This window comes from Corvus hawaiiensis, chromosome 5, assembly GCF_020740725.1.
Source record: "Corvus hawaiiensis isolate bCorHaw1 chromosome 5, bCorHaw1.pri.cur, whole genome shotgun sequence".
NCBI lineage: Eukaryota > Metazoa > Chordata > Aves > Passeriformes > Corvidae > Corvus > Corvus hawaiiensis.
The window spans coordinates 74,531,361-74,557,385 of NC_063217.1; the positions used below are offsets into that span (position 1 = coordinate 74,531,361).

Genomic DNA, 26,025 nt, shown 5'->3' on the forward strand with positions numbered 1-26,025 from the left:
CTGCTTGGGTCTGATGACAGGAGAAAGCAGAAAGTCCTTTCCCACACAGTCTTGTCAGAGGGCAGGGCGAGCCCTGAGCCAGCACCCCCAGTCACATGCTAGAACCATGGCGGGGGCACTTTTTTGCTTCCCCAAAGTGTTCCCCTTGGTGCCACGGGACACTGCTGACCTACACAAGGTATTGCAGACTGTGCTGAAGCCTAATGGCTCCCATGCTAGGGCCCAGCTCTGCTTTTGGCCTATATTTAAGATACTAAATACTGAGAATTAAGGCTGGCAGGCACCCAAGTGCAACATGGCACTGGGGCTGGAGCCTGGGATCTGGCAAGGAATGGGGACAGAGGAGCTGGCTTCTGGAAGAAGCATGGACCTAGAAATAGCCAAAGGGTGCTGGGTCGCTTGGCTTTGTTGTCAGGCACCGTCTTCCTTCCCTTTCCCCCTCAGTGTTTTTTCCTCCGTACCTCTTCTGTGCTGAGCAGAAGATATAAACAGTTGAAGGCAGCGTTGCTGTCAGCAGCTGTGAGCAGTTGTCCTGGAGGGAGCCTGGCGTCCTGCCCATCCAAACAGTCCCGGGATCTTGTTCACTGCGCTGGGATAAAACCCTGCCACGCACCGGTGCCGGCACATCGTGGGGCCAAAGCTTTGCCTTCGGCAGGGATTTGGAGCCACGAAGTGCTGCAGAGCCTGGCTCTGCACTGCCCTCGGGGGCTGGGAGATACAGGGAAAACAGATCCTAAGGTAGGAGATTCCGTAGCCCTCCTACCAGGATCAGACCCCTAGGATACTCTTCGTTCCTTTAACCGTTTGCACATCATTTCCCTCATCCTTCTACTGACCTGGTTACTTGAGACCACCACCTCTGGCACACTTCCAGGGAAGCTGGTGGGTGGCATGCCCTCAGGCAGTGCTGCCCCACCCGGGATGGGAGCTGAGGGCTGTCCCACACACAGCCTCGTTGTCTGAGCTGGCACAGGAGCTGTTTGTATCCAGGCTGACATACAAAGCATTTGTTTTCCAGTGGCTGCCATTGGCCAGCCGGGGCCAAGGATGATTCATTCTGGGCCTGCCAAGTGTGCATTTAAGTGCAGTGGACACTGGCAGTCAGGGAGAGACTTCCAGCACGAGCCTTTTTGGTCTTTCCTCATCTGTGGCAGCGAGTTTGGTGCACTTTAAGGATGGACACCCCAGGTTTTGTGCATGGGAGGGCTCCAGAGAGTTCGGCTGTGCTGCTCTGGAGCCACTGGTGCTGCCTGCTAGAAGATACTTACACTGCAGAATTTTAATTAGAGTTAGTTGATTGCCTGAGTAAATCATAATGTGATGTAGGCTGGCAAGATCATCTAATTGCAGCCTTCAATCCCTATGTTTACTTCAGGAATGGGGGAAGATTTCAGGCTGTGATATAAGACAGTCTCAGAACAAAGCAGACACTGATTGTAGGTTTGCAGCCTCTCCCAAATGCAGTCAGTGGAGACTGTGAAAATCCCTGTCTCTATCTCTCTGTGCAAGACCTCCACTTTTCCTCAGTGAGATTTGTTGAGACGTGTGCATCTAAGCTTTAATGTAGCAGCAGACATTCTAAGGGGCAGAGTCTGCTCTTGAACTCATTCAGATCAGAAAGCAGTTGAGAATGGGCTACAAAAAGATCAAAATGAGACTCCTCGAGAGTCTCTCCTATGGAGCATCCCTCACCTTTGTATGTCAGAGTGGCATTTATGTGGGACAGCACTCTCAGGTGAGGGAAACATGTGCCACTGGTTTGCTCATTTTAAATGTGCTCTCCCTAGTGCAGTTCACTTAAAACGAGGTATAGGTTGAAACTCAGTCAAAGCCCCAAATGAAGCAAATAAATGGCACAGGTCTCTCTTTGTCCCTTCCCTTCAGGAAGGTCTGGGTCAGGGGCTGGAGTGTTCATCCACTGCTCTGGGATTTGGGCCCTGAAGTCCCACCGACAGCTGTAGACTGTAATCCTCCCCTTTTTAGGAGGCATCCACACCATACTATAGGAAAAAAAGTGCATGATCACCATGGATTCTGTTTGAATTAAGAGGTTGTTCATAATGTCTGTCATGTCCAGGGTTAGCAGGAGACGTTTTCAAGGCTGGCGGGTGAAGTCTCTGCTCTGCAGTGTCAGATATTGATGGGGAAGTATGTGAGTGATAAAACACCTGACCTGCATGACTAACCTGACTCTGTTATCCACATGTGTCAGAAACCTGCCCGCTCCCTATAGGTCTGCCTAGAGTAAAATCAGAGATACATTTCTGTGGTGATTCGGGCTTTGTTGTCTCCTTGTTTGTAAGGCAAGAGTGAACAAAATCCTGGTCTGGTTTTGCATTTCTCCAGACTTTTCTTTGCCAGGTTCTCCTTTGCTCTACTGCTGGGAACAGCATGGGGTCATATCAGCTGTGCTTTTGGTTCTCCTCCCTGGCTGCTTCCACACTTGCGCTTACCCCTTGGCGTGCAGAGGGTGCTCCCAGTAGTTCAGGGCTGTTTGCAGTGCTCAGCAGCAGCAGAACAAGTAAACCTGGTTCATCCTGGAGCTGCCTCAAGGGCTGTATAGAAAACTGAAGGCTTGGAAAACTGTCAGTCTCTGTGGGCAATGCTCAAGAGGATCAGATCAAGCACTTGAAAAGACAGCGTTCTTCCTCTTGCAATCTGCATTGCAGAAGCTAAAACCTGAGTTAAAGCAGTCAAACTGACAGGAGGAGCTTCACTGATGAGATGGGCTTGGCACTGCAAGCCACGCCCTCAGCAAACCTGTGTAAGTTACCCAGACGGTGCCACTTGCCAGAGCCTCCCGTCCGTCCCCGTGCATGCCCTGCAGCTTGCTTGCCTTCCTTTCCCAGCAAGGTCTCTGTTTTACAGCCACTGGTGACATTCTCCCTCCCCAGAAGGTATTTCCTGGTTCAGCAGGGAGGGCTGTAGCACTGCTCTGTGCCAGTGCTGGAAAGAAGGAGGTGTTTTGAATGAGGGGTTCAGGTTTGTGTGAGGGGAGAAATCCTGGTGAAAAGGACAGTGAGGAAAAGGTGGCCTGGAGCGACGCTCAGTCCCATGCAGGTAGCACAGCTTGGCACTCCTGAGTCATGAGGCTCTTGCTGCACAGGCAGATGAGTCAGGGGAGCAGCAAACCCCACCAAAAGCAGCTGATGGGTGTGAGTGGCTGCACTTGCTAATTTTGGTATAGCTCAATTTATGAGGAATATGGTTGTGTGTGTGATTCTAAAATGTGCCACATGGCCTCTATCGCAATTACGACATGCATGTGTGTGTGAGTGGCTTACAATCCACGAGGACTGTGGTTATTTAGCTGGGGAGTGTCAAAAACATGAGTCAGGCCCAAATTTCAGAAGGAAAAGCATTTTTGCTGCTAATCTCATAACAGTTAAAAGTATTTGATTTCCTCAGAATCAAAATTAAATGCTATTGTAGGCAAATGTGCCATCTCCTGAGATGTCACTGTCCCAAATCTGGAAGTCAAGCAGTGTTCTAACCCAAGAGCAAAGGCTGCTCTTACAAAAGCACCAACTTTACTCCCAACCCTCTCCAAGGTCGCTGATGGACCCAGTAGTTGCAGCATAGCTCTGCCCTACGGTGAACTGCTTTCCTGTCAGCAGTTAATTTGCCTCTGTAGGAAGAATAAATTAAAGCTTGAGACAGTGAAATGTGATCACTACCCACTTACAAACCTTTCAGAAATGTCTGAACTCTCAGCTCAAATCAGGATCTTATAATGAGGTTATGATTTTATTAATTAAGCATAGAGCGCTAGAAACCCACAGTGTGTGTGCATTGTCTGGTGACAAGGATGTGTGGGAGCTGTGCAGGGAAAGCAGGAGGGCAAAGCCTCTGGAAACGTTTTCCTTGTGTGTTACTGATGCGCTTGGGTGTTCCCCAAGAGCTGCTCCTCCAAGGCTGGGAGTGTTCTCTGCATGTAAGGCTTGTGCTGCTGTCCTTCTTGGCCCTTGCTGTGGAGCTGCAGCCAGCACAGGCTCTTTGTCAGGACACTGGGGATGGGAAGGACCTGCAGTGTGGCTGGTGTCGAGGCAGACATAACAGCCACACTAGTCATAATCCATGGTTGAGAAAGGTAGAAAGATTTTGTGTTTTCTCTACTGCTATCCTTATACCTCTTCACAGTGGCTGTGGCCTAATTTAAGATTGGCTGCTTAGCAAACAATGCCAAGGCTGTCTAACAAACAGTGACCATTCAGGCAGTAAACAACCAGCTATACAAGCAAAGGTATCGTTGCTGCATGTTATCCACAAGCTCTTCCTTGTACACTCTCAATGTCCCATAACAAGAACATCCTCCCCTCGTATCCAGAATATTTTCTCTCATTAATCATCTTCTTGGCCTTCTCTGTGGGTTTTACTAAAGCTGCAGAATTTCACTGTAATATCCTCACGGGTAAATTCTGACTGGTTTCAGGTCTGACTCTGTGAGATTGTCAGTCCAGCTGTCAGTCTCCTCACTGCAGGTTCCCTGTAATGTGTTTAACATTGTGTGGATGAGCTGGGCAGCCAGGTACCACAGATCCATAGAGGGAAGCAGACTGCAAACATGATGCAGCAGCAGGAGACGAGTGACAAGCCTACCCAAATTGTAGATAAGACAGAAACTGGTGGAGTGTCTGTTAAGTACAGCACTTTTCTAGTTACAGCTGCATTTTCAGTGTTGAGATGAAACTACACTTGGTCCTGGAGAGGCTGTTAGATGTCTCTGTCTGCCCCGAGGTCACAGCTCCTGAAGGACACAGTGCAAGGCCTGGATCCAGTCAGACGTGGTGTGAACAGGTCTGTCAGCAGTGGCAGATGACTAAGTAAGGGCAAGCGCGATTCCTATCTTGGGTGTCAAAGTCCAGAGATCCATGAAGTGCTATGGATGCACACAGAGACAAGGAGCAATACCCCACCCTCCTGTGTGCTGTTCCAGCCCTCTGTTGTGGGCAGCATTCAACATTGACTGAAGAAATGTCTGATAGTTACTAAACCACAGGAGTAGGATGAAGGATTTCTGGGATCTGTTCTGATTTGGCTGATACTGTGCTGTGTGATTTCCTAATTCCTTCCCTGACAAGCTTTTCCTGCCTTACATAGACCCCAAGGAGCCAAGCACCTGGTGTTGTACAAACTGAAGGAGCCACATCACAGCCTCAGTAAGTCTGGCTTTTTATATTAATTAGAGATATTCCCAGTGCACGGGACAGGACAATTTCACCATGTCCCTGCTTTCCAGAATGTGGGCCTTGTGTGCTTCTTCTCTCAGTAATATCATCATGGTGCTGGAAAGGGAAGATGTGCCTCTGCTTGTTTCAGGGATCCGTAATTATGACACAGGATTGTGCCTTGAGCCAGCAGCGCACCCACTGCATTCCCAGGCTGCACTCAGAGGTGGAGCCACTCCTCACGGGAGTGTTTGCAGGGTATGATGGCTGGGGAGCACTTCCTTGGCTTCCAAAGGTAAAATAATTTGCCAAAATAAAGAAAATAATTCACACCGAGAATCTGGAAAATCTGCATGGAGAAACGGTGTGGTTCTATGCATCACATGGGTAGATTTTTATGGAAAAATAAACCAAAAAGGTGAATTAAGCAAACACAAAATTCTGCAGGAGTCTTTGCTTGATCTATAAATATTTGTGCCAGGGTTCAGCTAAAATATTTTACAGTGGAGGGGAATGTTTATGGTTTCAGAGAGAGAAATCCTGTGGAAGAGTCTTTCTAGGGGGAGGGTTCTATTGCTGTAGTTAAATTAGCCTTCAAAACCAGATTCTAATTATGTATTCTGGTTCTGGTTTTTGGAGAGGTGGTGATGAAACAGGGCTAAGAACACCACTCTGGAATGGGAATCTAAAGGAAAGCAAGCTGCCAGAACAATTTTCTTTATCCTTTTTCCTGCCTGGGTGGAACCACAAAAATTCTGCTTTTCCAAACAACTGTGACATGTGACCTCAGAACCTTTCATAAGCAAAAATATCCGAAAGGGCACATAGTAACATAACACTGTTGCTGCAATCACAGTTACAGGAAGAAGTATTTATAAGGGAAGATGCTTCAGTCCATCTTAGCAGGAAATCTACCTGATGGGCCACTTGCCCTCTTGCTCAGGAAAGCATTACTTGGATCAGGCTGCTGCTGGCAAGCTGCCCTCCTCGTGGTTGGGAGAGGGAACTGACTCGTGACTTGGGAAACACTGGTGCTGCTGGCAGCCTGCTGATGGGACGTGGGATGGGAGCCCTGTGTTGCAGGGCTTTCCTTCCTCTTGTGCCATAGGAAGGCCGTCGTGGAAAGGGATTGGCAGGACATCTGTCGCTGGGAAAGCCCCTGTTGCAGGTGTCTTTCCCTCCTGCTGGCAGTGATTGGGTGGGAAAGTGAAGCAGTATATCCCACTGGCTTTTAAAAGAGAGGTACGTTGATTTGATTTCTTTTTCAGGAGCGGCTTAACTGTGTTAGTGGCAGGTGAATTGCAATGAATTGTGGCAGAATCCGCTCCCTGCGATGCTTAATTCAGTCTAGAGGCGCCTCGCGCTCCCTGCAGGTTTCCCCCCAATCATCTTGCTGTGGGATTCCTCCGCTTGTTTTCCAGAACGCCCTTTGGCGCTGCCGACTGCACCGAGCGCGGCGCTCTAGCAGCGCCATCCCCAGCGCGCAGCAGGATTCCGGCTGTGCCAGGAATCCCTGCGGGCAGGAAGCACCCCCCGTTCCTTTGGGAAGCGCAGTGCCGGCCCCAGTGAGCCGGGACAGCACCCCCGGAGGAGCCGCGGTCCCTGCGGCGCCGAGGGGCGGCGGCGGCTCCTCCCGGCGCGGCGGGCGGGGCCCGCAGTGCGCCCGCCCCCGGAGCCCGCCCGGCCGAGCCGAGGCTGGCCCTGCTCGGCGGCAGCAGCAGCAGCAGCAGCAGCAGCAGCCGCCATAGCCATGAAGTCGCTGTGCCTCGTCACCGTGGGGGTCCTGGCCATGACGCTGCTCATCGCCAGCATCTCCTTGCTGGTCGCGCACGTCTTCCAGACGGTGGTGGATCTGCAGGTGAAGCAGGTAAAAGCATTACCGCCTTCCCGTCCCGGTCCTTGTTTACCGGTTTATTCCCTCTGAAAATAGCCGAGGGAGGGAGGGAGGGAGGGAGCTGGCTCCCTCCTTGCAGCAGCTGTGGGGGGGTGGGTGGGTAGGCAGGAGCATCCCTGGGCTGTGAACCTCCCCCCCCCCCCCCCCCCCGGCCCAGCACCACCTGGCTGGGCTGGGGCTCAGAATGGAGCTCAGGCTGCCCTGGTCCCTGGGTAAGAATTGGGTGCGGATGGGTAAAAATGCGTCCTCTTGAGGCAGCTTTGCTGGCTGTGGGGCAGCAGCTGTAGCGAGGAGCCCTCTCCAGAGCAGCATCAGCTGAGGGGAGCAGTGGACACCTAAAGCACCCCTTCTTTTTGCTGCCTCTGTCCTAAATTGCTTGCAGCTTTCATACTTGTTCTGCTGCTCCATTTACTGCTGCCTCTGGAGCACAGCCAGACGTGCTGTGGGCTGGAACACGTGGTATCTCTCAGTTCCCCAGGCTGGGTGATGGCAGTGAGGCATTTCACCCTGTTGTTCCACACTTGGGGACACCCATCCTGGCATTGCTCTGTGTGCAGAGGCCTGCACTGTTCCTGCTCTGCCTAAGCTTTTGTTTCTCTCCCAGAGTGGCTCTGTGCATTTATCTAGTGGTCCAGTGAGAAGGGTCAACTTGTTAGTAACTCCTTTGGAATTCTTTTGTAAATGAACAGTTGTTTATCTGTCTATCTGAGGAATATCATCTTAGTTCTTATTCTGACAGAGAAACCAGCAATGCTAACCAGTGAAGGGGATTTGACCAGTGCTGTTGTCTAACTGGTGACCAGATCACCTAACCTGTGATCTCCTAACCTGTTCTTTCCTCTGGGCTGTTGACAGGGAGCATTTTCTACCCTGGAACCTGCGTTGTCTTAACTCAAATCAGATGGGTTTGGCAAGTGCGATTTTAGGTTGGGAGTGAGCCTACAGCAGGTTGTGGCACTTGGAAGTGCAGCTCCATGCCCCTCATCTTGGCTCTCCTTGAGAAGGAGTTTGCCATCCTCTGCATCCCAGAAGTTCTACTTCCAAGTGTGCTGTTTTTGCCAGAGCAGTGGGGTGGAAGCAGTGGTTTGGAGCAGGACTGTCGGGAATTAGGCGTGATCCTCCTTACGCGTATTATCTCCTGGCTCCCTGCTCCTTCCCCACAACGGTGCCTTATGTAAGAGCAAGTTGGTATTCGCTCAGCAGGGCTTTCAGTAATGCAGGATAAAGTTTCCAGAGCTCAGTCTTTTCCTGCCTGCTGCTCTCCGGCTCGTGCTGGCACACATCTGGATTGCAGGGAGTGAGGCATCCGGCTCTCCGCGAGAGCTGCCAAATCCCTGCTGGCCTTCTCTAGGAGCCACGCACCCCCAGACTGGGGAAGTGCAGCTTTCAGCCCCAAAGCAGGGTGCTCCCAGTCACTCTGCTGAGCTGGCTTCTTTCTACATTTTCTTTACCCCACATGAGCTTTCCCTCATTTGTGTGTAGTCTAGAAAGCTGCTGTCTCTTGTGTAACCGTGTGTAGCTTAGAGAACCTTGTGCAAATAGACTAATGTTAATTTGCCTTTGAAATGGGGCAAGACCCAAGCTTTTGCAAGGAGTTGCTGTTCCTTTGAGGGCTTTCCAGCCGTCCTGAAACGGAGCTGCCTCACAGTGAAGGGCTGCCTTTGCAGTCTCAAGTGCAGCTGGAGTGGAAAGCTGTATTTTGGAGCAGCTGAGGCACCTGTGCCTCCAAACCCAGCACCTGTGAACCGCTGAGGATGGCTCTGCTTTCACAGGGGGTTGTGTGCAGCAGCCTTTCCAGCCAAAGGCAGGATCTGGGATACAGAGAGGGTGTGGGAAGAGTGGGAAATCCACCCTGCTGTCAGACTTCGCATCCCCTTGAAAATCAGTGGGCAGATGTGTTGTGACAAGAACAGTGGCAGCACTTTTCCCAGAAGGCATTCAAATCTCATCAACTTATTCTTTATTTGCCATTTTATTGTGTTTTTGTGAACTAAACATGCCATCCCAATCAGATGGCCAAAACCTGTTTGTTACCAGGCCCTAGCACCTGAAACTCCAGAGAGTCATGGGAAAAGACTTACAATGAACAAGGATGAATCTCCCCTAGGAGAAAGGCCTTCCCAGCTGCCAGTGCTTGTGCTCTTTGATGAGTAGATGCTTGCATTTTTATTGCCCTAGGTGTGCAGTTGATAAATATAACCTAATATTTTATTTATATAAATATATATATAACCAATCTTTGAGCTATGCTCCTCATTTCAAATTCGGAGGTCAGTCAGTCCTTTGGCCCAGGTGTTTCCTTCATGCCACATCCCTTATGCTGTTAATTTTAGAAAACACTTCGTCTTCAAACCCTTTGAAATTCCACTGGACTTGTCGCCAGCCAGCTGTTGGGCTGAGGTGGCTGGTGTGTTTCAGGCCCAAAGGGACAAGGAAGATGTTTTCTCCTTTGATGTATTCATCATTGTCATTTTTTACTGCTGTTGTTTAATGCCAAATACTGGAGCTCTCAGCAGGGTTTAGTATGAAGGCCTAGCTGAAGGATCCATTGGGATGCTCCTTTGGGTCAGGGCATTCCCAAGGTGTGGGAGTAGAGAGGTCTGTTCATGCTGGTCTGAACATTTACCCTATCACCGTAACAAGTTGTGGTTCAACTCAGTCACAGATGAACACATAAAAGTACATCTTGGAATTATAATATTTAGGAGTTCCAGAGGTTAAAAAAAAAAAAAAAAGAATTAAATTTTCTATGTAGGTTTCAAAAATGTTCAGTACCATTTCCCACTCCCACCATCACTGCCACTAACAGTTATATTTGGGAGGGAAAGCTCCCTTTTTATTTCCTGTGTGTAAAGCACAGTCAAGGCAAGGAAACAGCAGCAAATGAGAGCGCTGTGAGTTCAGGGCTGGCTGATAAATACAGTCAGCAGGAAGGATGCTTTGGAACACTGGAAGTGAGCGTGGGCTCCACGTGGAAAGGAGAAGCACTGATATCACTGTAATATCATGTGATAGACTGAAATATCCCTGGTAACATTTGGTGAAAATCACAAGAAAAGAGCTTACCATATTTCATTATTTGACAGTTTTTGGGAGTCTCTCTGAATCCAGCTCAGAAGTTTGTGAATCTGGGTTTGCTGTCACTGTACAGAGCTATAAATAGGCACTTAATTTCTGTGGGAGATCCACATTGTGGCATGCAGATCCAAGAAATAGATGTGGAATGAGTATGACCAGGGAATGGGTCTCCTTGGCATACATCATAAGAAAACTGGATCAAGAGCATCTGGCTGCGTAGGAAATTGTGCATATGAGGTGTTGGTAGTTCCAGAGAAATGCTCCAAACTCCTCAAGCATGTCTGAAACACATTAATTTTTGAGCTGTGCACGGAATACATGGGTTTTAATCCTATGGGGAAAGCAGGCTGCAAGTGCAAAGTGCCACCAGCTGGGCTGGCTCTCACTGCCACTCAGCATTACTCCTGCCGTGCCAAGCTCCTGCCAGTAAGTTTCTCTCTGAAACAGCCTTCTCTTTATCTCATCCTTCAAAATTAAAGTCCACATGGAGAGAAAACAGCTCCTTAAGAGGGAAGGCCAAGAATGAGTCCTGAGGCAACTGTGGCTGATAAGACCCCATAAACATCCACCACGAGCTGGCAGCTGTCCAGCCTGCCCTGATTCTGAGCTTCCACTCACAATATTTGACTTGTTTGCTCAGAAGAATAAAAAGAATGAGTGTGTATGAGACCCATTTGATTGCAAATCATTCCCCTCCTCCGTTTCTTCCACCCACAGGTGATGTGGTTTTTAAAGACAGAGCTTTCTTTGTGTTTATTCCTGAAAATTCACTCTGCCAGCCAGATTTCTCTTTGTGACCACTGAAGCAGTTCCAGTGTTACAACTACATGAAAAGCCTTGACTTTGGCAGTGGGGATGCTTTATAGGTGGAGTGAATTTTACCTGAAACAGGATAGCAATAAAGTGAGAGATTGAGACCTCTATTATGGAGCTCTGTGTGACAGCTGTGCTTGTGACTTTCCATGTAACATGTATATACTGATAAGGGGTATCACTGAGGTAAGGGAATTAGTGTTTCATTTCTCAAGTGCTTCTGCTATAAAAGAATGATTTATAGCTTGATTACAAAATAGACTGACAGACCATTGTGCTGACACTGCTGTAGGAAAGAAGTTAAAGACAGAGGGCAAACAATCTTTCCCCTATTCCAAGACCTTGGAAAGGCACAGACCCTAGAGCGCCTACCTGAAAGAAATTTGTCACTCACAGTTTTTCTCACAGACCGCTGAAAAACTAAGTCCAATTGCTTTGGAGGCAGAATCTGACAGCTGTGTTGGAATCTGACATTCTTGGGCAAAGAAATCATCAAGGCCAGGACTCTCTTGGCCTCCCACTGTTGAGTTACACTTTTATCTGTAACGTTGGCACGTTTTGTGGTGTCTTGCACCAGGTGGAGGTTTTTACTGGTGCAGGAAAAGAGACAGGATTGCTGAGTAATAGCTGATCAGTCTCCATTCTGAAAAATGTCAGGCACCATTGTCTGTGGGGAGAAGAGGAACTACAAACCAACCAACTTTACCCCTGGGCTGTAGTCAGGAGAGCAGGTGCCTATGCTGGTTGATACTGAGTGAGCTGTTTCAAAGTAAAGTAGATCTAGAATTGTGATCTTGAGTCTTACTGCCTGTGCTTGTTCCCAAGGCATGGAAGTCCTCTCTTTCCTGTCAGTATCATGCAGCATCATAGCATCAGCAGCTGATCTGCCTTTCTCTTGTTTCAGGGAACAGTACTGAAGAATGGCACGGAAACCTTTGAGGCCTGGGAGGACCCTCCCCCCCCAGTCTACATGCAGTTCTACTTTTTTAATGTGACAAATCCTTTGGAAGTGCTCCAAGGGGCTACTCCTCTCGTAGAGGAAATAGGACCATACACCTACAGGTACGACCCTTTCAGTTGTTCCACACTTCACAAAAGCTGTGCTGTGTGAGGAAGCCAAAATGTGGGATCCAGAACATTTGGGATCCCGTTCTAGGAGAAAATCTAGGTGCTAATGTGTGAGGGCAGGTTTATCCAGGGGAGCACGGTCACAGCCCACACAGACAGCACTGACACTTGCAACTGGTTTCAGACGAAGGCAGCGACTTCTGTCAGATTTTGGGCAAAGCTGTGGTGGTGTGCTGCTGTTCTTCAGCTGCTGAACACAGCGATGCTGTTGCATCCTGGCCTGTTGTCTTGTGAGTTGGGTGATGTTTGGGAGGCTGGGGAGAGGAATGTTGCACAAAAGTGTGACTCACGCACACTCAGCAATTGATTCCTAGCTGGAGTTGCACAATCCACATGGGTAGAATGTGGCCAGAAAAACACAGTGGTACTAAAAGGGTCTTCCTGAGCCAACCCTCACTGAAAAACCTGCTTAGATTTTAGACCTCTCATTTTTACTGATGGATTTACTAAGGCCACGTGCAGCATTAGATATTGTCCAGCCCCTAGAGCTATCTTGTGTGGCATGGAGAGATTTTTAAAGTCACCTTACAAACGAGTTTTCCTTTAGAGCTGTGTTCTGCTCAGCTGCCTGCAGCCCTGTAAACCAGGAGCAGGCCTGTGGCAGGAAGGGTTGTAGTCTTGGGAGTTCTGGCATTATGAGGAATTCTATCACCATGGCAAAAAGGTGGATTCCTCAGTGTCAGCCTCACTTGTGGTCACAGGCTCATCCAGGCCAGGCAGTGGCTCAGTGCCAGAAGGAGTTGTCTTTACCTAAGCTTCAGAATGATCAGAATCTGTTAGTATTTGAAAAAAATGCTGGAATGAAAGCAAGAGCCTTTGTGGGAGCCTTGATTTTTGCATTATCTCTTGCCTCTCAGTTTCCTTCCTCCCACACCTCAGCTTTGCTTCTCCTTCTGCCAACAATCCCTTCCCCTGTCTCCTCTGCATTCTAATCCTCTGTCTGTTTAGCCCTGGCAAACTCCATGTAGTACTTTGGTAAAATCCCTGCTATTACATGAGGCAGTAGAGCTGGAGAAAAGATACACAAGCTCTCAAGTTCCCAGGCTTTCCTTCAGGTGTGTGTGGTGTAACGCTGGTCATTAGTCAGCAATGTGTTCAGTCAGTTCTGTGTCAGGAAGGTAAATAGGATCAGCTCCAGGGTTTGCAGAGCTGCAGGGAACCACACAGGCTGGTATTCAGTCCTCTTTGCCAGCTTCTTCTTTTCCCTTTCCTTAGCTCCGAGTCTCTCCTGGGTGTCACACGTAGCCTGGTTTGGGAAGCTGCACCTTGTCCATGAAGGAGCTCAGCAGGGTGGATGGGGCTGGGTTGGTCCCTGCCCCAGGGGAGGCCCAGCCTGAGCTGCTGGTTTGCTGGGAGAGAGCCTTTCCCTGCATCCCACGCCACAGGCTGGCTGCAGGTGGGTCCCCGACGCCAGCCCTCCCTGCAGTGTTCTTGGTGGTGACAGGGAGGGAAGGAAGGAGGCTGCACATTCCAGTTGTTTCTGGCTTGTTTGCTTAGCCTGATTCTGGCATGTCTGGACAGGATTCCCCTGTGCTCTGCTCTGTCTGATAGAGGAAGGAGGAAAAGTTAGGAAGTGGAGAGCTCTCTTCCAGCAGGTTCCATAAGCCTTGCCTGGCTGTGCCTGCAGCAGGCTGTCAGCACTGGGCGGGGAGCAGAGGAGGCTGTGGGAGCACAGGGAGCAGGAAGGGATGTTCCAGCCTTACTGCATGCTCCAGCCGGGGAAGAAACGTCCAGTTGGTTTCACAGGCCCTGTGTAGCAAAGCATTGAAGACTCATTTGGCTTTAGCATGTGAGAGAACATCTGAAATGCCTTCACATGAAGTGCATGGCTCTGTGCTTTTATAAAACAGCGTGTTTGGGGAAAGGCTGGGAGTGAACTGGGCCGGAAAAGCAGAGGAAAAAAATCCAGTCACTGACAGGGAGGAGGTGGGAGGGCTCAAGAGAGTCTCTTCCTGCAGCTCAGAATTTTCACCAGCATACATTGTAAAGCACTCGAGGCAGATTCTGTACCAAAACCATGTTGTTTTTAAATCCTGGAAGTTGAACTGGCAGCATGTAAAGTAAGTAATTACAAAGTGCAAGCTGCTTATCTGCCCAAGCCTGCTGACTCCCAAAGAACACTGGAATATTGTCTGGTCTTGCACGCATTTACAGCTTTTTAACTCTAACATCCTAGAGCCTCCTACTCGTATCCCTCATCAGGGAGTATTATTTTCCTCTGCAGAGCTGGAGAGGTATCTCAGGTTACTCCTGGTCTATTTTAGGAAGGCATTTCACAGCTGTCCATTTCCATCCCCTCAGTTCCAGCCCTGGGGTATAAAATAGATTGCTGTCCAAGAGGCCCTTGGCAAGTCAAGCTGGAAGTGTTGTCAGACCAAAATGTTCCTGGGTGGCAGGGATGCCGGGGAGCGGTAGAGACACTTTTGGGTAAGGAAGATGGGAAGTGGCTGGTTTCTAATAACAGTAGTTTCACAGGCCTTTCCAGTTTGCTGTAGATTTGAAAGCTGAACCAGCGTAATGCAGCCTGTCGTGTGAAGCTGCACTGATGGATCCAGGGCAGCCAGGACAGAATCTCAATCTGAACTGAATGCAGGACATCAGGGTACAACATCTGGCAGAAAGATTCTCCCTCACGTCTTGTGACTTGAAATTTGCCCAGGCAAATGTCAAAGTCAGCAGCCTTCTGAGTAACTGCAGGCTGAGGAAATAGGGAGAATTTCACCTCATGTGTGGGCCAGGTGGTGAGCAGCCCGCCTGCCGTTTCCCTTTTGGGCTTTGCTGGAGACACGTGTATGTCAGCCTCTTCTGCACAACTGCATAAGCCTGGTTTGTAAAGTGCTAGTGGTAATGAAAATTGAGTAGTGCTCTCCTTGCATGTGTGTCAGGGTAATTAAGATCTGACTTTCTCGTCGGGCCAGCAGGTAGCATTTGATGTTGCTTGCCAATTGGACTGGTTTGTCAGCAATCCTGAGTTTTATCCTGCTGTCTGAGTGCTTAGACAGGAACAGCAGCAACCTCCCAGGCCATGGGTAGTGAACAGCAAAAATTCAGTTGAATTTCTGTCGTGCCCAGGATTCCTGCTCGAGAAGTAAAGGAGGAGAACTAAAATGAGGCTTGTTCTGTGGTCATGTTACATGTAGGCCCCAGTGCCGAGTGCTCTGTAGCCAGCAGAAGGATTCTGGTGGGTTCTTAGGTCAGTGAGAGACACGCAGCCTGCATCTTTCTGGGGGTGAATTTTGCCTGCAGCAGAGGCAAAGGTTTCATTTTCAAGGGCTTCAAGGGCAGTCTCATATATGGTGGCTCTAAATCCTTCTGAGCTGTCTGAAATGGTTGTCCTTCCTTGGAGGTTTTTAAAGACGAGGCAAAATTATGAAGTGCAATTAACACGTGGGGTGGCATTTTTGGAAAGGCCCCATGAGGTCTGACTCAGCTCACACTGACACAGTGGGGAGTTTGTGTCAGTGAGGGAATCAACTTCGAAAGAACTGAAAATCTCACCCTTTATGTGCTTTAAGCAGTAGAACAGCCGTAAGTTAATTGCAGTTAATGCTGTGTGTACTCAGTTTAACTTGATTAGAGAACAAACTCTTGTCTTTCAGGGAATACAGGCCAAGAGTGCACATCCAGTTTTTGGACAATGGAACCAAAGTGTCTGCTCTAAACCCAAAGACTTACATATTTGAACCTCAGAAGTCAGTGGGAGACCCTGAAGTGGACCTGATCAGGACAGTAAATATTCCTGCAGTGGTGAGTTCTCTTTCATTCCTGCTTGGAATTCATCTTGACACACTTCAGCATGAGTAGCATGTTGCTTCATCCTGACTCCCCCTTTATAGTAGATAAATGTGATGGAAGAATGAGAGAGGCAGCTCGTGTCCTGGGCAGATGCTGGTCTCAGTTTGGGGCTTCACTGTTGTGGGGGTTTTGTTTTGTTCCTCCCTCTCCTCACACCTCTGCAGTGTTAGTGCCTTCCTCTGGTGCTAAGAGATCACACACTCTACAGGGATGAGGAGAAATCAGGCTTGCTGAGCTTCCAAGAGTCCGTGAAACCAGGGAATTATTGATGTCAAATGCCTAGGAGGAACTCTGGCTTCTGCGTGAAGAAGTTAGGGGTGCTTGGGGTTATTTTGTCAAAATTGGAGAAGCTGCCTCCAAGTCTGCTTCTCAAACCGGAAAGAAACTACAGCAGAGCAATTGCAGATGGAGCTGAATGAAAAGGGCCTCTCAGAGTAGAATTAAAGTTAGAAATGCACCCCCAGACTGTGCTAGGTGAAAGAGAGTCTCGTTGTGGTGATCACAGGCAGATAGCACAAGAAGAAGCAGATCCAAAGGTGTCACAGCTTCCAGAGGCAGTCAGGCTGTACTCCAGCACAGGGAGTGTGAGTCAGCCTTTACTCTCCATCCTGGTTTAATTTTAATTGCAGGGTACATCCATTTCAGCTTTTTCCCCAGCGTTTCCAAAAATGCCTGATTTTATGAATGAGTACAGAAATGCCCTGTATATAGCAGTAGATAGGACTCAGCTTCCTGAAAGTTGCAGACAATGCAGACACTGTATTTTCAATTCCTCCCAGGCATCTCGTGGTGGTAAGGATTATCTCTCCTTCAGATTTTTGGCTGTGATGTACTGTAACAGGCAGTATGAGAAGAACTACAGGTTGGTTAGCCCAAAGAAATGCCCTTCTTTTGTTATGACCTCTTTAAATTCATGCTGTAAACCCACTTGTCAGCTAGAAAGGAAATAAACGTCATTACAGTTTGCATCTTGGGGAAATGAATGTGTGTGTGTGTGGTGCAAAGTGTCTGTGTGTGGATGCAGCTGATCATTTATTCCCCATGAAATCTGACCATCGCTCCCTCATTGCAATGCCCTGGCAGACTGCCATGGAGTGGACCAGGTCGACCCCTCTGCAGTTTGCCACAGAGGTGCTGCTGCTTCTGTACCAGGAGTCCCTGTTCACGGTCCGCAGCGTCCATGAGCTGCTGTGGGGCTACAAGGACAGGCTGCTCTCCACCATCCACGTGCTGCATCCCGAGATCGACCCTGTCTTCGGGCTCTTCAACAAGGTAACTGGGTGGCCACGCCTGCTGGTGCTTTCCCTGGGGAATGATGGCACTGCTGCGGGGTGTGGGCTGTGAGAGGGGTGTGCCTGGACTGAGCCAGGAGGTAGGGATAGCAAAGGCGTGCTCCCTCTTCAGTTTGCCTGCATCTAGGCACTGGATGGGAGGTATGGATAAGCTTTCCAAGGACAACCCCCTCCACTATTTTGGGTGTTTGCTTGAATAACATGGGCTTTGTGGGGCCACTTCTGCAAACTGTTAGAAAAACGCCCTGATTTCCTTAGTATTTGACTGAAATTGGATGTTATTTCTGTGCTGCAGCCATTCCTGGCTTCCACAGTGTTTCTGGTCATTTTGGGCTGTGGGGAATCCTTGCTTCTTGGAGATGTCTGCAGTGCTGAGGTTATTTCTGTGGGATTATTTTCTTCCTGAGGGCTCTTTATTCAGGGGCAGCTCTCAAAGGGAGAAAAGGCTCGTGTGGAGTTGTATTTCCTGCAGTTGGGAGGTGTAAGGCTCTTGCCTGGTCACTTCCACCTCGTTCCTGTACAAGGTGGAGTTCAATGAACTGCACAGATCTCGGGGGCAGTCCATCACTCCTGGGGTGGATTTGGAGTAGTGACAACTTCAACTCCACCCCATTGCAGTGCCATTGCCAGGTGCTACAGAATGAGTGGAGCCACTGAAAACTGTATCTGTTTGCAGATGAACGGAACTGATGATGGAGAATATGTTTTCCTGAGTGGGGAAACGAGCTACCTGAACTTCTCCAGGATTGTGGAGTGGAAAGGAAAAGAGTAAGTTTTTCAGGCGACTGTTGCCTCTGTCAGAATCTGCCCCTTGCTTGCCTGGTGCCTGTTTAAAGAGAATGTAGGTGCAGTTTAAACCCATTTCAACCCCTTTTCCTGTTAGCAGAGCTGAGGCAAGAGGAATCAGCACTGTACAGGTCTGATTCCCATTTGCTTAGGCCGGGAGCTGGCATTGCCTGACTGCTGCTTGGAGATCTTTTAGCCCTTGCTCTCTTTGTTTCCCTTTGTTCAGGTCCTTGAGCTGGTGGACAACAGAGACATGTAACATGATCAATGGCACAGATGGGACATCCTTTCACCCGCTGATCAACAAAGATGAGAGCATCTACATCTTTTCTTCTGATTTCTGCAGGTAAGGAGAGGACAGTGTTGCTCAGACTTTAAAGCAGAGCATTTATGTGCATTCCTCTTGAGCTGTCACATTAGGCTGGTGGTTCTCCTCCTGTGATTTCATTTAACAGTAGCAGTGTCCTGCATTCATTCGTGGTGGGAAGGATGAGTTACAGAAAAAAAACCTCCCAGTCTGCAGCAAGTTAAGGATGTGTTATTTCAAAATGAAGATTTGTGAGGGAAAAATCTGGAAGAAAACCAGAAGGACAGACTGCACTGCAAGGCTAGTAATGAGGGGAACTGAAGGATTTATATGAACTTTCCTTAAGCTTCTTGCCTCCAAAGTCTTCCTCTGTGCTGTGCTTTTTTAGAGAACCCAGGTTGCCCTCTTCAGAGATTCATGACTTTACATGATACTGTCTGAAATGTACCAAGAAAATCTTGGTGTTTCCTTCCTTACCTAACGCCTTGTCTCCCCTCTTGCTGATTTCCCGGTGTGTGGAGAAGAAAACCAATCTGAAATTATTTAAATCAATACAGATGGGTGTTAGGCGAAATTCAGGACGTGCCAGATTGCTCTGTCTTCCACAACCATGTTCCTTTCCTGGTCCCTCTCAGCAGAGGTACCAGCACTTACACAACATGCAATAGTGATATGGGGACCGTCTGTTTTGTGCAGCAGCAGGATGATGAGATGTGTGTTTGCTGATCAGAGCCTATTAAATTCCATACAGAAGGTGTTGGGAATGCAAACCGGGGCCGACACACAGGCATCAGCAGGGAGACACGTGCAGCTGGCCCCGGTGTGTGCTGCAGCCTGACACACCTGGCTCTGCTTCCCTGCAGGTCCCTGTTCCTGGTGTACGACAGCTCGGGAGCCGTGGCCGGGGTGCCCACGTTCCGCTTCGTGCCCTCCTCCATGGTGTTTGCCAACACCTCGGTGAACCCCGCCAACGCCGGCTTCTGCGTGCCCGCCGGGAACTGCCCCGGCACCGGCGTGCTCAACGTCAGCGTCTGCAAGCAGGGTACGGCCGAGCTGCAGGGCCGTGAGGGGCTTGTCCCAGAGACACTGGGGGTTTGTGGCTCCACAAGGGGCCCTTCCCTTCTCTGTAAACGGCTCAGAGCTGTGAGGTCCTCAAAGGCTTCCCTGAATCCTGCTCGGCCTTTTTTTAGGTGGTGACTTGGTGCTTTTGCATTCCAGGTGCTCCAATATTTCTGTCAGCTCCACATTTTTACCAGGCAGATCCAAAGTTTATAGAAGACATAGAGGGCATGCATCCCAGAAAAGAATACCATGAGACATTTCTGGACATCAATCCTGTAAGTGCAGCCTTTTTTCAAGGGTTCTGTAGGTGAATGGATCCAAGCACGTGGGTTTAGGTCACCTCCTTGGATGGTGTGTACTGGCGTAGTCCCATTGACCTCAGGCAATCTGTACTAGTTCCACGATGCTGGATGGAGTGGGAGATCCCTTTGGGTCAGCTGTCCTGTCCCTGTCCCCTCCCAGTTTCCCACACACCCCACCCACTCACTGGCAGGGCAGTGTGAGAAACAGAAAGGGCCTGGAGGCTGTGCAAGCACTGCTCAGCAATCACTGGAACATCCCTGTGTTACCCACGCTGTTTTCATCACAGTTCCAAAACACAGCCTCATACCAGCTGCTGTGGAGAAAATTAATTCTCTCCCAGCTAAAACCAGTACAGCAGTGATGTCTACACCCCCACATATAAATGTGGGTCGAGGGAAGGAGCACAATCACGAGCTGCCTGGTTTACAGAAACAGTGCTGTGACTCATTGGGCTGTTATGTGCAGCTAAAGCAGGAGGAAATTCCACAGCTCCTCTCCTAAGGTCCAGTGCAGATCCTGCTGTGTGGTGTGTACCAGGTTCTTCCTGCTTTCTCACAGTTCTCATTCTTTCACTTTTACGTGATGAGATTGACATGATGAGATGTCTCCTTCCTTTCTCCACAAATAGCAGCTGCTAAAGCACTGAGACTGTTAAACAAGTTAGGATGTTGGTTAGCTTGGCAGGCTAATGCCACTTCGCTTGCTTTAGCCGGATTATTAACAGGTGTTGGTTCAGTAAGGGACACTACACTGCAAAGTAGAGCTGCTGTTGATTTTTTTGTTGCTAGCACATGGACATGGATGTGAGGATTTTGATAGAGTGTCTTGTATGAATTTGTCTGATCATTCAAAATCCATTCATGCCCACATTAAGGAATTACAAACAAACTTGTCAAAATTGCATGAAGAATCAGAATCTGATTGGCTCAATAGTTTGTTTGGCAACTGGGAAATTGCAGGATAGATCAAAAATCTGCTTAAAATCAGATGCCTGATCCTGTTGGTTATTTTTTGCATCCTGCTCATGGTGCTGTGTTTATTGTCTTTTATGCAAAAGGCCCTACAAAAGTCAATAAACGCGGTCTTTGTAATACAAAAACAAAAGGGGGGACCTGAGGAGACTGACAGCTGGACTGACAATCTCACAGAGTCAGACCTGAAACCAGTCAGAATTTACCCGTGAGGATATTACAGTGAAATTCTGCAGCTGTAGTAAAACCCACAGAGAAGGCCAAGAAAATAATAAGTGAGAGAAGATGTTCTGGGTACAAGGGGAGGATGTTCTTGTTATGGGACATTGAGAGTGTACAAGGAAGAGCTTGTGGATAACATGCAGCAACGATACCTTTGCTTGTATAGCTGGTTGTTTACTGCCTGAATGGTCACTGTTTGTTAGACAGCCTTGGCACTGTTTGCTAAGCAGCCAATCTTAAATTAGGCCACAGCCACTGTGAAGAGGTATAAGGATAGCAGTAGAGAAAACACAAAATCTTTCTACCTTTCTCGACCATGGGTTATGACTAGTGTGGCTTTTATGTCTACCTCAACTACAGCCACATTGACTTGTTTTTTTGACACTTTATTCCTTTATCTCCTTTAATCCCCAGCTGACGGGGCTCGTCCTGCGGGCAGCCAAGCGGATGCAGGTCAACGTTCACGTCCGAAAATTACCTGAATTTTTGTGAGTGTTCTCTGCTGCCGGGTGGGCGTTTCAGATCTCAGCTGATACTCAGAATGAATTTTTCTGCAGTGTTCGGATAGAATATGGGTTGGAGAGAGGAAGTGTGAGAGAGAAGTCCAATCCAATCTCAGTTTGAAGGGGCAGTATCCTCTCCTCTCAATCAGACTCTCCAGTTCCACCTGCTGAGTAAAGAATGCTGTATGGTAGCTACTCCTCCTGCTCAGCTGCAGGGCTGATGTTTGTTTATTGGCACAGCTTGGCTGTAATAACTAAAATAGAAGTATTTTATCTGCCCAGTCCCCTTGGGAGAGCCAGTGATGTTCCTTCAGGCTTGTTTCCCAGTGCCCAGGAGCCGTCACAGTAACACAGCTGCTGCCTGAGCTGGGATTCCACATGTGCCAAATGTTGGGGGATTTTTGCTGCTGTGCCTGTGTTGCTTGGACAGTAGTTCTGTGTTTTACAAATAGGAGTAACCTTCCACATTAGCTTAGCTCAATTCCTGCTGCCTGGCACAAATCTGTCACTCAGTAACGAATGAGCCCCAGATGGATCCCTGTCTTTCAGTGCCCACCAAGTCCCAAAATATGCCCTGCTCCCAAACCAGAATTTATCCATCCTGGAGATGGAGATTGTCCTACTCCAGCAGGGAGGTGAAAATCCACAGCAAAAATGAACAGCCCAGGGGTTTTTTAGGGACACTTTCCTTGTTCATTGTTGTTGTATAATCTGTCTTCAGAACCCTCAGGTTGAAAATTTCCAAACCCATAATTTTTTGTTATTGCTTTTTTTTCCACGCAGTGAAACAGGCAACATCCGAACGCTGATTTTCCCAGTGATGTATATAAATGAGGTAAACGGTTTTGTTATGTCTTTCCAGCACTGTGGCATGTTAATGCTTGTAAAAATACCCTCTGAGGTAGCCAGAAAACAAAATGCTGATTTTCTTGTTGTTTTGTACAGTGACAGACAGGAAGCTGTTGCTGTTCCTTAACTGACACCCTTCTGCTGCTTGTTGTAGGGTTAAGTTCAGCCCGGCCAAACACTCTTAAGTTAGACATTCCTTTTAAACTCAAAGGAGTTGGCCATGAGGAAAAGGGCTGCTCAGACAGAGGCAGGACTTCAGAAGATCACACCTTTTTTTTGAGTCATCTGCTGTCAATATTCCTGTGCTGTAGTTGGATCATTGAATTAATTGGATGCAGGGGGGACTAGTTTTGATGACATACACTGTTTTTCCAGGCTTGTATTAGTCCATTCCTAAACCAAAAGTTAAAAATCCCTGTTTTCCTTTGAAATACAGACTAGGTGATCCTTCTGGCCCCTGGAAGAATTTTTAGGGGGGAAGTATGCCAGGAGGCAATGAAGCAGTGGTTGAGAGTTGCGGGAGTGTTGTTTCCCTGCCCTTCACAAAAGTGATCTTCTAGAAAGCACAGAAATAAATAAACCTTTTTTTTCCCCCCCCTTCATCTCTCTCTGCTCCAGAGTGTTCTGATTGATGAAGCATCTGCCAGCAAACTCAGGCATGTCCTGCTAGAAGCCAGTGTTGTGACTGGGATCCCCTTTGTGATCATGGCTCTGGGGATAGTTTTTGGGATTGTTTTCATTGTGCTGGTGTGCAGGTCCCGGGGGATAAGTGAAGAGGTAAGCAGCACTCAGATTTGACTTGGCTTGCTGTACATCCGCCTGCATTTGATTTTTCTTGTGGTTAATTTTACCATTTGGTGTCTTTCTGCACGTGTTTTTATTTTGTTTTTGTTGGAAATGACCTTTCTAGGGAGGGGAAGTTTTAATAGACTCAGAATAAACGCGCCAAAGCAAAGGAGCGGAGTTAATCTGAGAAGCCTGGTAAGGCAGGTCCTGTCTCCGTGCCCAATTCCCTTGCCAACAGTAGTGAAATAAATCAGCCTGTCTAGAGGACCCTGAAGGATAAGATGCAAAAGCTCCACCATATTTGAGAACAGATTTAGTTGGTGTCAGTGTTCTCAGCAGAACTGCGTTGTGGCAGTGGATTATTTTCCAGAATCAGAATGCAAATTTGTGGCCAAAGAACAGATGAATTGCACAGACAGCAGCAGCAGAAACTGTTCTCCAGTATTCTTTATTTACAAGGCAGCTTGTAAATCTGTTTATGAGAAGTTCTGTCCCACATGACACGCTGGCATAAAGGTGCTTGTCAGGGCGAAAGCTGACGCCAACCTTTCACCATAAAAGGGTTCAGATGACACCAAGCGTGGAGCCTTTGGCTAGAGGAATAGCCTGGGTTCTCTAGGAGGCTGTTTTCTCCTCATAGTTGCTGTGGGCTTACTGTGGTCTCATGTGTTTGATGTTCCCTAAATGCTGTCTTACAACTTCCCTCCGTGCCTGGGGGACCCCTCTGGATCAGTGGGTCCCACTGCCTCCCATCCCCATGTACTTCAGGGTCCTATGTAGGACAGACTGGTTCCTTTCCCCTTCCTCTCCCCCTTCTCCTCCCCCTCCCCCTTCCCCTTTCCCTTCCCCTCCCTGTCCCATCCCGTCCCTGTTATCAGCAGCTCAGCCAGGATGTCAATCTGTCCCACTGCCCAAGGCCTGACCCAGAAGTTCCTGCCCCACCCTACATGCACAGCTTCACACTAGCTCTCTTGGATGTGCTGGAACACTCTACAGGGGTCAGAGTGACAAAGGGACACCTGCATTCCATGCTTTTCCGACTTTGCTTTTGTTGCTTTTCCTGCAAACAGAGGTAATCCAGCAGTGTACAGCTCTTCTGGTGATCCCTGGGTGGTTCAGGCCTTCCCTCCTGTGTCAGGTGCTACAGCAGGTCCCTGCCCAAGCTGCCACCCACCCTCTGGTGCTTTCTTAGTGCAGCCCTGGCTCTCTTAGAGGGAATTCTCCTTAGAAGTAGGAGCTTTTCCCTTCCCTGCTTGGAGTGTGGGCAGCCCGGCTTCCCGTGGTGGAAGGTCTCTCTCTCACGGCCACTTTAACTTGCTGTGGTTTTGTTCTTCCAGAGCACTGAAGAGGAGAGGTCCCCACTCATCAGGACGTCTTAGTAGATTTTCTTTACCCTGTGAGCTTGGAGAATAAACCATTAGAGCTGACCTAACACCAGCTGTCCCCTGTGGAGGCACGGTTGTGTCCAGCGTGACTTTTTGTGGGACAGAGGTGGAAGAGACTCTGCACTGTCAGCCAGGGAGGAGACTTTTTTCTCGCCAGCTACATTACAACTTTAAAACTCCGTTTTAAAACTGCTCCAGATCCTGCTTTTCTCAGCCTTGCCCTCTGTTTGTACCTGCGCTGGCAGCCACAGAGGATCAGAACCACTGGATGGGCGACCACAAGCCGGCCTGATTCCCTACAGGAGCCGCGCAGGTGGTGTTTGCAAGCGGCCTTGGCAATGTGGACGGCGTTCTGGGAATACAGCAGGCTCCTGGAGGGCCCTGGGACAGGGACAGATTGGCTGTAGGCCGGGTGGTGTCCTGTCTGTAACGTGCTGCGTGTCCTTACTGCGGTGTGCACCGAGTGTTTGTTATTCATGTCCCTGCTCCTGTCACAGCACATGTACAACTAATCCAGCCCAGAGCGGAGCTTTGCGCAGCGTCTGTAGCTCCAGTGCAACCGAGCCAGCGGCTGGAAGTGCTTTTCCATGCAAACCACCTAACTGTTCCCACTCTGCTCGTTAGCCAGGCTTTTCTCCTTCAGGTGTGGGGTTTGTTCTGCAGCTTCAGGCACCGCAGCTCAGCGCTGTTCTTGGGGTGGAGGGGACAAAGCTGGTGGGTGTTGTTGTGGGGGTTTGGTGGGAATGCAGACTTGGCATGTTTGGGATGAGAGTACCCCTCCGTGTTATGGACAGGGTCCTGAGAACTCCTGACAGTTTTTTTACTTGTGAAACAGAAACTTGTGTTAAAAGTCACAAAGGTTTCCCCCCCTCCCCGATTAAAAGAATATTCTCATCGAGGAATGTTTCCATAGATAGTGAAATACGTTCTTAAAATGTGTCATTGTCTTCTAAAGAGGGGGACTGGCATTTGCTTTGTTTGGGCTTGGTTTGGGGTCTTTTTCTTGGCTGGTGCTCCGGTTTCTTCCCTGTGAGGGTGGTGAGGCCCTGGAATGGATTCCCAGAGAAGCTCGGGCTGCCCCTGGATCCCTAGAAGTGTCCAAGGCCAGGTTGAACGGGACTGGGAGCAATCTGGGACAGTGGAAGGTGTCCCTGCCCAGGGCAGGGGGCGGAGCAAGATGGGCTTTAAGGTGCCTTCCAAACTTAACCCTCCAGGGATTCTGTGATAGCACTGTCATCCCTTCTCCCTCTTACCCCAAGTGTTGTTTTCTGGGCATAACCCTGGGAAAACATTTTGGGGACTGGCTTTGCTCTGCTTTTCCTCAGGTGTTGCTGCTTTTCACAGCATCCTGGGATCCTTTGGGTGCAGGTAACCCAGGAATGTGTCCGGGGCTGTTCGGAATGTCTCCAGAGAGACTCCACGACCTCCCTGAGCAGCTGTTCCAGCGCTCGGCCACCCTCATGGAAAGAAGCTCTTCCTCATGGATGTGGGGTGTCTGTGGGAGTCGTCCCTGGGAAGAAGCTGTGTGATCTCCCCTCCTGGCTGCCCGCCAGGTCCTACAGCGGGGAACTGTGGTCCCCCTGCTGGGGAATCCAGGGAATGCCGCCAGGGCATGCAGGGATGGGGAAACCCCATGCTGGGGTGAGCCCAGGCTCAGGCTGAGCTCTCAGCGACCTGGAGCTG

At 49.0% G+C, this 26,025-nt stretch overlaps 2 protein-coding genes across 3 annotated transcripts in view; both read left to right on the forward strand.

Annotated features, from left to right (window-relative positions):
• Positions 1–6,802, forward strand: part of CCDC158 (coiled-coil domain containing 158) — a 35,147-nt gene extending 28,345 nt beyond the window's left edge. The window contains 1 exon segment of the mRNA XM_048304804.1: positions 5,101–6,802. The gene's annotated coding sequence lies outside the window, so the exon portion shown is untranslated.
• Positions 6,803–6,848: 46 nt separating this feature from the next.
• SCARB2 (scavenger receptor class B member 2) lies at positions 6,849–25,240 on the forward strand. 2 transcript variants are annotated; one of them, XM_048304806.1, is made up of 13 exons: positions 6,849–7,035; positions 11,858–12,015; positions 15,681–15,828; positions 16,960–17,148; positions 17,845–17,936; positions 18,181–18,300; positions 19,125–19,303; positions 19,480–19,598; positions 21,234–21,307; positions 22,106–22,157; positions 22,790–22,948; positions 23,082–23,152; positions 24,295–25,240. In XM_048304806.1, exons 1-12 carry the CDS (start codon positions 6,919–6,921, stop codon positions 23,109–23,111), a joined length of 1,437 nt encoding a protein of 478 aa, XP_048160763.1. In that variant the 5' UTR covers positions 6,849–6,918; the 3' UTR covers positions 23,112–23,152; positions 24,295–25,240. The 2 variants fall into 2 exon arrangements, with proteins under 2 accessions (XP_048160763.1, XP_048160762.1); XM_048304805.1 differs by lacking the exon at positions 23,082–23,152.
• The last annotated feature ends 785 nt before the right edge of the window (positions 25,241–26,025 follow it).